Here is a 14,203-nt window from a genome sequence, read left to right on the forward strand (position 1 = left end):
ATAACCATAATAGAAAAAAAATATTTTCTAAAAAAATACTATGATATCGATGATATTTACATTTGCTTTCAATGGTATAGGAATTGGGAATCAGATATACATCCCAGATTGCACTTATTCTAATCAACATACACCTTTACCACATGTAAAGACTAATATACAGCACTGAGAGTAGCCATTTTACTTTCATATTAACGTGCACACAGACACTAACTCTGTGACAAGTCTGAGTGGTTGGGACACAAGATGAAGCAAAATGGCTCTTTTCATTTATTTTTATTAATGCTGATTTATTGAATATAGTAAGCAACAGATATCCATACTCTATAAGCATCTCTAGGAATGAAAGTTAATAAAAGTTAAGAAATAAAATCGATCACATGATCATATAAATATTATTTATCATAACGTAATCAAATCAGACTGCAGTATCATGAGGTAGATCATAACGGATACCAAAATTAATGAGTATCAGGTCTGTCCAAGTAAAATGTGGAGAAGAGTATTCCTTCATGTGCACAATTATGGGTCCAAATTTTTATCTCTGAAGCACACCAGAGAACTGGGATTTGAAAATATTGTTCCTGCTGATATTCCCTAAGCTGTAGCAATTTATTCCCTAAAGCCAGTTACATGGCCTACTTTCTTTTCTGCACTTCTGGTTGGAACACATGTCTGAGAATTCTTCCAGTACAAGAGCTCATTTCATGTTTTCAGACAAACCTTGCGGCCTTTGTGTTTCTCCTCCATTACGGTGGGAAGATGGAATAAGCTGGCATTTTTCAACATATTTACTGTTTATAATGCTACCATATTAAATCAAAAGACTCAAAAGTTTCAAGCTTTAAAGAAAGCAGTCTGCAGTGCTAGCTGAACAGCAAGCAAGGTGTTGAAATTAATTTGTTCAAGAATATACATAGCACATGAAAATTACCAAAGAATATCACATATTAAATGAAAGGGGAGACCACTGGCAATTTTCTGAGCAGAAAAATCAAAACATCCTGGGCATGGATGAATAAAGAAAAATAGAATCTTCAGGTAAGGGGATCACAAAAGGCTAAGGAGGTTGAAAGGGAGAAATGTTACATAGGACATTTAAAAACATGTAACCCATAAAAATCAATCTTATTCTCACCAGTCACCTCAGGGAAACAAGGGAAGCTGATTGGAAAACCGTTACCATAGCAACAGTAGCTTAAAAAGAGATCAACACGCTGACCACTCAAGCAAGTCATTAAAAGGCATCTTAAAACAAAAATGAAAAGAATCTATGAAAATAACACCTTCTATTTTTCTGTGCATCTTTTAATGCCGGTAAACCTCACAAGCTGCATCCCAAGAGCATCATCAAATAAAATGAGACACAGCCATAAGGAGGTACTAGGGCAGAGAAGACCAAAAGCTTGTTAAACAGTTAGTCTTTGCTTAAGTGAGAAAAGGAAGAGAGAGGTTTATGGAGGAAATACTGTGTAAAACAAAAAGTAGCAACATGGATAATGGGAGGAAGTTCTTGTCCAATAAATCCACTGAAATTTAGATTAGATTCCCTACAGTGTGAAAACAGGCCCTTCGGCCCAACCAGTCCACACCCACCCTCCGAAGAGTAACCCACCCAGACCCATTTCCCTTTGACTAATACACCTAACGCTATACGCAATTTAGCATGGCCAATTCACCTGACCTGCACATCTTTGGACTCTGGGAGGAAACCAGAGCACCCTGAGGAAACCCACGCAGACACGGGGAGAAAATTATTTTGGGGAATGATCTTAACAGTAGTCAAAGTTCTATATTTTTTTTACACAAATGGATTTATGTTACATTATGACGTTGTAGAGCAGGAAGGCATAGAATAGGAGGCAAGCTTCTGAGGTAGACTTATAAATGGCTTATCTAGAATCTTATCTACAATAAAGGTATATCCTAAAGGCAAGAGTGCAAATACAATCGATCAATGCTGAGCCATCTCTGATTCTAATGTGTAGAAAACTATTTACATTGTGGAACAAAAACAAATCAAAAATTGCAGGTAACACCAAAGTCAAAGCAAAGTTTCAAACATCAGAAATAGGCAAACTAAAATGAAAGGAATTGAAATATATTAGAATGCGGACTGGTAAATAACAAAGAGCACATGACGTGGACAAATACTATCGAGATAGAAAAATAGACAGAAAATAAAAGTAAACAGTGAGAGGCAAAATTGGTACCTTGTGCATGATTCTGAGTGATGAGGAGAGATTTTAAAGAATTCAGAATTGTTTACTCTGAAGAGAAGGTGCGGAAGCCATATTGTACAATCTTAGGATTAAGAGAAAAAAAGCTGAGGACTTGATTGTCAGCAAAATGGGCTGAGAAGTGGCAGATGAGTTTAATTCAGATAAATGCGAGGTGCTGCATTTTGAGAAAGCAAATCTTAGCAGGACTTATACACTTAATGGTAAGGTCCTAGGGAGTGTTGCTGAACAAAGAGTCCTTGGAGTGCAGGTTCATAGCTCCTTGAAAGTGGAGTCGCAGGTAGATAGAACAGTGAAGGCGGCATTTGGTATGCTTTCCTTTATTGGTCAAAGTATTGAGTACAGGAGTTGGGAGGTCATGTTGTGGCTGTATACGACACTGGTTATTGCGTGCAATTCTGGTCTCCATCCTATTGGAAAGATGTTGTGAAACGAGTTCTGAAAAGAAGTACAAGGATGTTGCCAGGGTTGGAGGATTTGAGCTACAGGGAGAGGTTGAATAGGCTGTTTTCCTGCAGCGTTGAAGGCTGAGGGGTGACCTTATAGAGGTTTATAAAATCATGAGGTGAATAGATAGGATAATAGACAAAGTCACTTCCCTGTGGTGGGGGAGTCCAGAATTAGAGGGCATAGGTTTAGGGTGAGAGGGAAAAGATATAAAAAGATCCTAAGGGGCAACATTTTCACACAGAGGATGGTACGTGTATGGAATGAGCTGCCAGAGGAAGTGGTGGAGGCAAGTACAATTGCAAATTTAAGAGGCATTTGGATGGGTATATGAATAGAAAGGGTTTGGAGGGATATGGGCAGGGTGTTGGCAGGTGGGTTTAGATTGGGTTGTGATATCTGGTCGGCATGGACAGGTTGGATCAAAGGGTCTGTTTCCATGCTGTACATCTCTATGACTCTAAACACAATTGAGGTGCTGTGGCATCCTAAGGACAATGGTGCAAACATAGATATGTATGCACTCATGGAAGGTGATGGCCTCGTGGTATTATCATTAGACTATTAACCCAGGAAATGCCCAGGAGACCTGGGTTCAAATCCCACCATGGCAGCTGGTTGAATTCGTATTCAGTAAAAATCTGAAAATAAGGGTCTAATGAGGAACATGAAACCATTGTCAGAAAAAACCCATCTGGTTCACTCATGCCCTTTCGGGAAGGAAACTGCCATCCCTGTCTGGCCTACATGTGACTCCAGATCCACAGCAATGTGGCTGACTCTTAACTGTTCTCTGGGCAATAAAAGCTGGCCTGGCCAGTGACACCCACATCCCATGGATGAATAAAAAGTTCATACAAAATAAAGCTAAAAACTATCAAAAGTGATAATTTAAGACCTGAACTGAAATTTATCTTGATGGAGTAGAGACAGAACTTAAAATATATTTACACTGACGCTGAACTGCAGCATTAGGCATTCAATTTTGTTAATTTGCTCATGAGATGTGAATATCTTTGTTAAGCCATCATTTACTGTCCAATGCTAATTGCTGAAGATGGTGTTGGTGAGCTGCCTTCTTGAACCATTGTACTCTTTTGGGTGTCGACCCACCCACGGACCTGTTAGAGAAGGAGTCCCAGGCTTTTGACACATCACGATCAAGGAACAGTGATGTAATTCCCAGTCAGAGGAGAAATTTAAAAGACTCTGGTCAGATCGCATTTACATTATTGTGAGCAATTTTGGGCCCCTTACCTCAGGAAAGATGGATTGACCCTGGAACAGGTCCAGAGGAGATTCACAAAAATGATCCCAGGAATGAAAAGCTTAATATATGAGGAATATTTGAAAACTCTGGGACTACATTGATGGAATTTAGAAGGACGAGGGGAGAACCTGGTTGAAACTTACAGAATACTGAATGACCTGGACAGAGTGGACATTGGGAAGATGTTTCCATTAGCAGGAGAGATGAGAAGCTGGGGGCACAGCCTTGGAGTAAAAAGAAGACCTTTTAGAATGGAGATAAAGAGAAGCGTCTTCAGCCAGAGAGTGATGAATCTGTGGAATTCATTGTCACAGAAGGCTGTGGAGGCCAGGTCATTGAGTATTTTAAAACAGAGACACATAAGTTCTCGATTGCCAAGGGATCAAAGGTTATGGGGAGAAAGCGGAAAAATAAGCTTGATAAACCTACCAGCCACGACTGATTGGTGGAGCAGACTCGATGGCCGAATGGCCTAATTTTTGCACCTATGTCTTATGGTCTTTCGATTTGGAAGGGATCTTGCAGGTGGTGGTGTTCTCATGCAGCTGCTGCTTTGGTGCTTCTAGGTGGTAAAGGTCATGGATTTGAAACATGCTGTTGAAGCAACCTTGGTAAGTTACTGCAATGTATCTTTAAGATGGTACACACTGCTGACACTGTGCATTGGGGGTACAGTGAAACCATCCAGCCATCAATCCAGGTAAGCTGAAGATGCATTTATAACCTCCAGCATTATAGCATCTCCAGCTTGCTCTCTCGTCAGTTTTGAATTAATACCCAGTTAACTGGAAAACTGCAATAACCACAGCTTGGGGCGGCACAGTGGCTCAATGGTTAGCACTGCTGCCCCACTGCACGAAAGACTGGGTTTGATTCCACCCTCAGGCAACTGTCCGTGTGGAGTTTGCACATTCTCCCTGTGTCTGCGTGGGTTTTCTCCGGGTGCTCTGGTTTCCTCGCACAGTCCGAAGATGTGCAGGTCAGGTGAATTGGCCATGTTAAGTTGCCCGTAGTGTTAGGTGCATTAGTCAGGGGTAAATATGTGGAATGGGTCTGGGTGGGTTATTCTTCGCAGGGTCAGTGTGGACTAGTTGGGCTGAGGGCCTGTTTCCACACTGTAGGGAATCTAATCATATTTGAATGTTTGCTCGTTCTTACAAACAGCTATTTTATATTATACTGTATTGTACTGTGTTCTGACTTCCGTACAATTCAACTCACAAACACACGCAAAAACAAAAGCTATTCATAAGCCAGGGACTGCGTGTAAATGTAAGCATAAATATAATCAGGTTTCTGAAGAGGTGCAAATTGCTGGGATTCAAGAGATGAGTTAAGGGTCTTCTAGCACAGTGGTAATGTCCCTATCTCTAAATCAGAAGGTTTGAGTACAATTTCTACCTGTCCCAGATGTGTATTACATTTCAATATGTCTGAATAGGTCAATAAAATAAATACAAGGGATGAATTGCTCATACCAATTTCTCGGTGGCAATGTGCACAGTCACTATTAAATTCAATTTATTAGAGAAGATTTTAAAGCGGAAGTCACTCAAAACCCTAATTAATATACAAAACTGAACACCGCTATCAATTCTATTCATTGCAAATATTTTAGTTTCTAATACTAAATGGTACCTGAGCTAACAAGGATTGGTTGAGAGTAGTTAGTGAGCCCAACTGTGGATGAAAGCTGAATAAATGGCGGAAGACATGCTCATTAACACAGAATGGCTCAATGATCACATCATTACAATTCCTCAGTGATCACATCATCACAACTGTGCATGTTAATTTAACTCCCCATACATCTAGATTCACTAAGTCCTCCAGGACTTTTGAAGTAGTCAGGTTCATTACTTTTTGAACACAATGCTGACAAAAATGCAAAGAATAGTGGTGACAAAAATATTAAAGCAACAGCCATTTTTTCCTAAAATCCAGTTTTAACAGTTCAAGGTTATTGATGGTAGCGCAGAGTCTAGCTATTGAAGAAACTCTCATTTTTACCCTGTGGATGTTAATTCATTTTCACTGCTGAATGACATATTACTTTCTAGTATTTATCAAAAACATAACTGCATTTCACTATGTTAAGTTGCATCAACATGAAATATACCATCACTGTATTTTATACTGAAATCTTACACACCAGACAAGCCAGTCTCTATCCAGTCCGTGCCTGTATATGCAGCAAGTAGGGCTTCCTCTATTCCAGCTGAAGACATGGCCTCATTAGGATTGTAAAGATCATCAGGAATTTCTGCAGAAATAGAGTTGTCACTATCCACAATTTCAATGGACTCAGTACCTGAATTAGGTAAATGTTCACTTTTATCTTCATTTATATCACAACTGGAGTCAATTGAAACGGTCAGTTCTGGATTATCAGTACTTTTTCCAGACGCAGATTCAAGTTCTTCATTACTTCCAGGTACAGTGCTCTCATCTACAGTACTAACACTTAACACATTCTCAGCAGCATGTTCACTATTTACATTTTCATTATTTAAACTGCTTTCACCGACTGTTTGAGTCCCAGGGACTTCTTCTCTGGTCTCAGACATTGAATTTACATTACTTCCTGATCCTGAAGAGACTAGCCTACTACACTTCATCAACGAAGATCGTGTGAACTTGGAGGCAGAGGTAGAAGCATAAAATGGAGCTGTGGAGCAACTAGGAGGAAGCAAAGATTTTTTGAAGGCAGATGATGGTGCTTTTAGACATGGTCTACTGGAAGTACGTTTACAGAGTAATTCACTTGTGCTTGAGCTATTGGTACTCTTCATATTGCCATAGCGAAGAACACTGGATTTCAACGGCAGACCCGATCTCGTTTGCTGTGTCAGACAAGATCTATCCACAGCCTTTGAAAAGGACAAAGATCTTGGTATTACTTCAGTACCACAAGAGTTATTTTGTATGGAATAAGAAAAGCTCTGTGATCTTACAATGTTCTCATCTGACAAGTTCTTCAAACTCTCTGTAGATTGGCTAAGACTATCTTTTGAACTGCTTGATCCAGAGAAAGTCCCTTCTTGTTCAGACATCTTTGCAACTGTTGTTTTATGAAACTGGCCAACTGAATGGGACCGTGCAATTTGTGAGGATGTGAATGGCTTTCCCAGCATTTTCCCACGATTTCCTTTCATGGAATTATTTAATCCGGCTACAAGGATTTTGCTTTTGTTGTCATAAGGTATAATCTGCTTTTGATGCCTAGATGCTGCGGTAGTTTTACTCTTAAAGCCCAGGTTTGTGTGATCTTTAATAATAGGAGCCGTAGAATAAGAGTTTCTCTCCATTTTACCAAGTTCTTCACTTGTAAAAGTACAAGGGTAAGAACTAGCTGAGTCTTTTGCACCTTGTCCACCTGGTTTCGTTTTAACAGATCTTTTCCAATTGAAAGAAAAGCTGCCAACACAGCCAGCCCCATTTTGCTTGTCACCAACTTTTGAAGTGCTAGAAGCACTGGCACTGCGAACACAGGCTCCATTTGCTACAACTTGGGGAAGAGTCTCACTTAGTTTAGAGGTTCCACCACCAAATTTGGGCAATCTCGAAACAGAAGTAGATTTTCCCTGTGTTTTTCCTTCCATTAGCTGTCAAACACTTCCAGTTCCGAACGTAACTGCAACCTGCAAAATACAAAAGAAACAATTTGTACAAATTTATATCAATTACATCAAACAAATCTCCCATCCCCATTTTAAAACCCAGTGCGCCTATTCTAAACAAAGGATTAATAAAATTATTGTTCACTACCAGAATCAGATCATCATTTTGTCTCCTGCGTGTCAAAAGCAAGTGACAAAAGCACATTTACTTAAATACTTGTTCATAGACAAGAAAAGCATGACATTGACTATATAATTTCAGCATGACACACCGTCCATTACCAGTAATTTAACCCTTATATTTTTGTTAAATCATTAGGAATGCTGCTCAATGAACAATATAAATAATCTGCTATGTATACATATGCCCAATGCCAATGAGAACTGAAAAATTATAAACTTCATCCTTGAATTGGCTTAAGTAAGCTGCCTCCTATAGCTTACTTACAGGAACCATGTTATTTGAGCTAACTTCTATTTGAGCTAACTTCAAAGTGTTTAAGTATGGTTTTGAACAATAAACAAAGTTTTAAAAATTGGTTGGTTTTACATGATGCAGGGAATAGTGAAATCACAAGACATAGCCTGTTACTATAGTCTACTTTCCTATAATATTGAGGTTTACTTGAGTGCAAAGACATACTTCCAAAAAGCATTAGTTGGTTTATGATCCTGTAACACTACATAATCAGCGTTATTTCACAACAACAGGATTTCAATGAGACCTGTGCAGTTGCTTCAAAGAAACCGATCTATTGTTTTTTTCCACACCTGACAAAGAATGTAATCAGATGTTCTAACTTTCATAATTCAGTAACATCAGCACCTTTTGGCTTGGTGGATTCAAACTTGGCTGAGTAGTAGGAAACAGAATAATGTCCAAGGATATTTTGCAGACTGGAGGCAAGTTTGTCGTGGGGTTCCCAAGGAGTCTGTATCAGGAGCTTGTTTTTCCTGATTTGTGATCTAGATCTTGGTACGCAGGAGACCAGTTCAATGTTTGCATTTGACACAAAACTTTCAAGAATTAAAAACTGTGAGGAAGACAGTGTAGAACTCCAAAAGTTCATGAAGTGGGAGGGTAGGTGGTAAAAGAGTTTCAATGCAGAGAAGTGTGAGGTGATGCATTTCGGCAGGAAGAACATTGAAAGACAATATAAAATAGGGGATACAATTCTAAAAAGAGGGGTGCAGGAGCACAGGAATATGGATTTATATATGCACTGATCATTGATGGGGACAGGAGGTGGTGGAGAGAGCAGTGAGTAAAACAGACAATATCCTCAGCTTTATTAATAAGGGCATCCAGAACCTCAACCTGAGCTACAAATCTTCTCAAAACTTGCTAACTAAATGATATAGCAAAATAAGATCTGCAATTCAGGTGAGGTGAATGGTCCTTGGCAATAACGTGAAAAAGAATATTTAGCTCTCCTTTCATGTGATCAAAGTCATTGACAAAGGGCTGCCCAAACCTTATGCAGAATTAACTGGTGCCATCGTGTCCCCCCCTGCTCCACAGCTATGTAATAACATCTCTGATCAAGCTGATTAGAAAATATACAAAGTAAAGAAATCATCCAGGCTGTGGTGGGCCTTTTGGTCCTGATCGATTTATGGCTGAGGAACTTGCAGAGTCACCTTGCAGGGTATTAACATTTATCCACACAAATTGAGTGTCTCACATTGGGAGACAGATTGTTGGAGCTCTGATACATGGAATGCACTGGTCATCAAGTCCTGGCACTCCATCAGTCATACCACAATTATAAACCTTTTATTACCAAAATAGTTCCTGAAGAAGGGCTTATGCCCGAAACGTCGATTCTCCTGCTCCTCGGATGCTGCCTGGCCTGCTGTGTTTTTCCAGCACCACATTTTTCAACCTTCCTCCTCAGATGTATCATAACTCAAGCCTCCCTCTCTGATCTTCTGTTAAATGCAAATTGCAATGTCATTAGACCCTGGCCCACCATCTCTTATGGATTGAAGAATGCCAAGCAGTTTGTGTTGAAGGACATTAATTACCTTACTCAAAGATTTAATTAGTTATTTTCCCCATTCCCCATCCTGTTTTTTATTTGCTGAATATTTATCCACCTTGCTTTGATATGGATCAGAGCCAATCAGAAAACTACTGGATAAAGACTCCATAATGCTTGGGAAATAAATGGCAGATTATTTCACATAATTTGCTTTAGAAATATGTTCAATCCATGGCTATGATTCTGTTAACTTTCCTTCTGTAAAGAAGGAGATAATTGCCCTGTGCTGTCACAAATAATGACGCTTATCAAACCAATTCCTTCGTACAGGACAGAGAAAGCAGGGAAGTTACTGTTCTTGTAGTGCTGTACAAACTATCTGACACTGAATGGAGAACAAAACCAACAAACAACAACAAGAGTATAAAATTCTACAATTTAACATTGAGTATTCTTCCTGAGGAAAGGCAGCACAGTGGTTATAGTACCAAACTAGTGATCCAGTGAGCTGGACAAATAATCCAGAGAAGCCATGTTAAATCTTACAATGGCAGCTAAGCCTTTCAAATTCTGTTAATTAAATCTGGAATAAAAAGCTGGTATAAGCAGTGCTGACCATGAAACTGCCAGACTGTCATAGCAGTTTTTCCAAGGAACACAATCCATAACGTATAATGGTTTTTAGCCTCAATTGATAGAAGCAAGGTAACTTACAACACAATTCCATAGACTTTGTATGATTGGTATTTTCCCAAAGCACAAGTTTAACAGTCTGGACTGGCAGATGTCTGCAGTAGCTGCTACATTATTCTGCAAATGTCATTAATTATTTATAATGGAAATTCTGAAGCAATCAAGAGCACTCTAGACATTAACCATACCCATCTTTGGCAGCTGGTATACCAGTGTGTATGAGTGAAGACAGTCAGACTGTTAATGATAGTTAACTATATCAAATATGGTTGTTGATAAGCATAAATGTAGACAACTCCTTCAGAAAGGTGGCACAAGCAGGATGGCCTCTTTTTGTGATTTAAATTTTAAAATTCTACCAAAAGATTTTATCAGTATTAGATGCAAACTTATCACCTGGCACCTAGCAGGATAATAAAAACAGAACTTGCTGGAAAAACTCAACAGGTCTTGCAGCATCTGTGAAGAGAAAGCAGAGTTAACATTTCGGGTCCAATGACCCTTCTTCAGAACTTGCCAGGTTAAGTTGCTATAGACAGCAGAGAAAGGCATGTGCTGAGTGATGCTTAATGTCAGTGTGAAGTTGAAAATTATTACTGCATTGAAAAGTCTCAATTTCATATAAATGACTGGTGGATTTCCAATTATTCATTATGTCGCCCTAAAACCAAAACAGACAAATAATGCAGCAGCTACTGCAAACATCTGCCAGTCCAGACTATTAAACAGTTCAAATGCTAAATAAATTATTGTACAGGAACTGCTGCGTTTTTACATTAATGGCATCTTCAACATGTCATCGTATTCCACTGCTGCCCCCGAATGTACGCACAAAAGGTTATTTCTTAAAATTCACATAGCATGAACATTACCCGTAATACCAGCATTTATTGTTCATTCCCAATTGTTAACTGAAAAGGTGGTGCAGCTGTGTGGAGAACAACAAATGATTTAATTCTTTGCTGTATGTCACAGCCCTTCCCTGGACGCTAACTAATGCAAAGTCGATAAGCCTGCCATTTTTCAGACTGTGGCAGTTTGGTTTGTGTGGTCATTGGAGACTATTGCACAGGAATTTTACGTCTTTGCCGGGAAATACAGTGAACTCATGGTAGGGTTCCCTACAATGTGGATGCAATGAAAACACTGCCATGACAGGATATTATACATAAAGATACAATGTGCAAATTTAAATTCTATTTTAGTAATCCATAACATTGAAGCAACACATTGTACGAGACCCAATGAAACACCTGCATAATAGATCAAACATCCAGCATTTTTAATATGTGAAGCATATTCAACAGCATTTAAGCAACACAACAGCATATAAACACCAAATTGAACGTCATGATTCTAGATTGTAATTTGTGACTACCAAACCCTTCCCAATCTTACCAGCCTAGAACCAGCAAAAATAGTGAACTTGGCAAACAATAGTTGCAATGCCTCCAAGTAAGTTGTGCTGTCAACAAAATCCAGCTCCTGAGCGAGGTCAAAATGCCCCAAAGAGAGCAGCGCTCCTCGATTCACCTGGCAATGTTTGTGAAATAAAGACCATAAGTACTCTCCCCATACATCTCAATTCAGGCAAATTACATATATCGCCAAAAGGCACCAAAAAACAAGGAATATAAACATGTGTATATTAGCATTTACACAAGAACGGAACTAGAATAGGAATTAAAAGGACTTAGAAAGACTAATTGCCATAAGCTGAGCTGCTGCTGTGTACTTCAACAGCAGTAATTAGAACTCATGACTCGCCTCTAGTTATATTCTATTATTCTGCTTAAGTATTGATAACCTTAATGCTAGACATGTTAAATATTTGAAAAAAATGCTGAATCCCAAAATTAACCACAGGATTCAAAACCTAAATCGATTATTTTCCAACGGCAAAGCTTTGGGATTTGACCAAATCTCAGGACACAGGAATATTAAAAAAAGGACGAGGCCATTTGGTCCATCCATCCAGCCTGCTATGCCAATTAATACGATCATGTTTGGCTAACTTGATTGTGGTCATAGCTTTATCTTGCTAGCTTCTCATAACCCTTGTCAATCAAAAATGTGTGCAGCCATCTTGATTATATTTAAATTTGGATTTTAGTAATCCAAATTTGGAGATGCCGTTGTTGGACTGGGGTGTACAAAGTTAAAAATCACAACATCAGGTTATAGTCCAACAGGTTTAATTGAAAGCACACTAGCTTTCGGACTGCTGCTCCTTCATCAGGTGATAGTGGAGGACACAATCCTAAGGCACAGAATTTATAGCAAAACTTCTGCCCCACCACCAAAATGGACCCATTGGTTCTTGCAGCAGACACGGAGGAGTTCATCAGATGAATGAGACTCCGGGAATTCTTTCAAGGTGCCGGCAGTAATCCCAATGAGCCCACCGATGAACTGGAATAGTCATCACAGAGATATGTAAAGGACCAACCAAAGAAGGTGTCAACTTGGACCCCACCGGAGGGCTGCTGCCCTGGGCTTGACATGTATGCTCAAACCATCAGGAAATACATAAATGCCAGATTCATCAGCCATACCCACAAGGGAGAGCAAAACATCATCCGTTCACAACGCAATGCCATCCAGGCTCTCAAAACCAATCACAACATTGTCATCAAACCAGCAGATAAAGGAGGAGCCATTGTCATTCAGAATAGAACAGACTACTGCAAGGAAGTGTACCGACAACTGAACAACCAGGAACACTACAGGCAACTACCAGCTGATCCGAACAAAGAACACACCTATGAATTAAACACATTGATCAGGACTTTGGATCCAGTCCTTCAGAGTTCCCGAGGCGCCTTCATCCCACGTACATCTCGTGTAGGTGACTTTTACTGCCTTCCAAAGGTACACAAAGCCAAAACACTAGGATATACCATCATATCAGGCAATGGGACCCTTTGTGAGAATCTCTCCGGCTATGTTGAAGGCATCTTGAAACCTATTGTACAGGGGATCCCCAGCTTCTGTCGTGACACTACGTATTTCTTACAGAAACTCAGCACCCACGGACCCGTCGAACCGGGAACATTCCTCGTCGCAATGGATGTTTCAGTATTCTATAACAACATCCCCCATAATGATGGCATCGCGGCAACAGCCTCAGTATTCAACACCAACAACTGCCAATATCCAAACACCGTCCTACAACTCATCCGCTTTATCCTCGATCACAACGTCTTCACCTTTGACAACCAGTTTTTCATCCAGACACATGGAACAGCCATGGGGAGCAAATTTGCACCCCAATATGCCAACATCTTCATGCACAGGTTCGCACAAAACTTCTTCTCTATGCAGGATCTCCAACCAACATTATGCACAAGGTACATTGACGACATTTTCTTCCTCTGGATCCATGGCGAGGAGTCACTGATAAAACTACACATTAACATCAACAAATTTCATCCCACCATCAAACTCACCATGGACTACTCTCGACTATCTGTCTCATTTTGGACATATGCATCTCCATCAAGGATGGACACCTCAGCACCACACTCTACCGCAAACCTACAAACAACCTCACAATGCTACACTTCTCCAGCTTCCACCCAAAACATATTAAAACAGCCATTCCCTATGGACAAGCCCTACGCGTACACCGGATCTGCTCAGATGAGGAGAAACGTGACAGGCACCTGGAAGTACTCAGGGATGCCCTCACAAGAACGGGGTACGATGCACAACTCATCGAACGCCAGTTCCAACGTGCCACAGCAAGGAACCGTAATGACCTCCTCAGGAGACAGACACGTGCTGCAACTGACAGGGTACCCTTCGTTCTTCAGTATTTCCCAGGAGCTGAAAAATTACGCCATGCTCTTCGTGACCTGCAACACATTATCAATGAGGATGAGCACCTCACCAAGACCTTCCCCACACCTCCACTACTTGCCTTTAAACAACCGCTAAACCGCAAAC

At 40.0% G+C, this 14,203-nt stretch overlaps 1 protein-coding gene across 2 annotated transcripts in view; it reads right to left on the minus strand.

Moving 5' to 3' along the window:
• Positions 1-14,203, minus strand: part of LOC122541949 (serine-rich coiled-coil domain-containing protein 2) — a 642,154-nt gene that overhangs the window by 565,476 nt on the left and 62,475 nt on the right. For both annotated transcript variants that reach the window (XM_087982459.1, XM_087982460.1), the window contains one exon: positions 6,110-7,598. In XM_087982459.1, the coding sequence (XP_087838585.1) occupies positions 6,110-7,559 (1,450 nt within the window). In that variant the 5' untranslated portion in view covers positions 7,560-7,598. The remainder of the gene's footprint in view (positions 1-6,109; positions 7,599-14,203) is intronic.

This window comes from Chiloscyllium plagiosum, unplaced genomic scaffold, assembly GCF_037043375.1.
Source record: "Chiloscyllium plagiosum isolate Xiang-an unplaced genomic scaffold, Cpla_swu_hap1 HiC_scaffold_43, whole genome shotgun sequence".
NCBI classification, from domain to species: Eukaryota; Metazoa; Chordata; class Chondrichthyes; order Orectolobiformes; family Hemiscylliidae; genus Chiloscyllium; species Chiloscyllium plagiosum.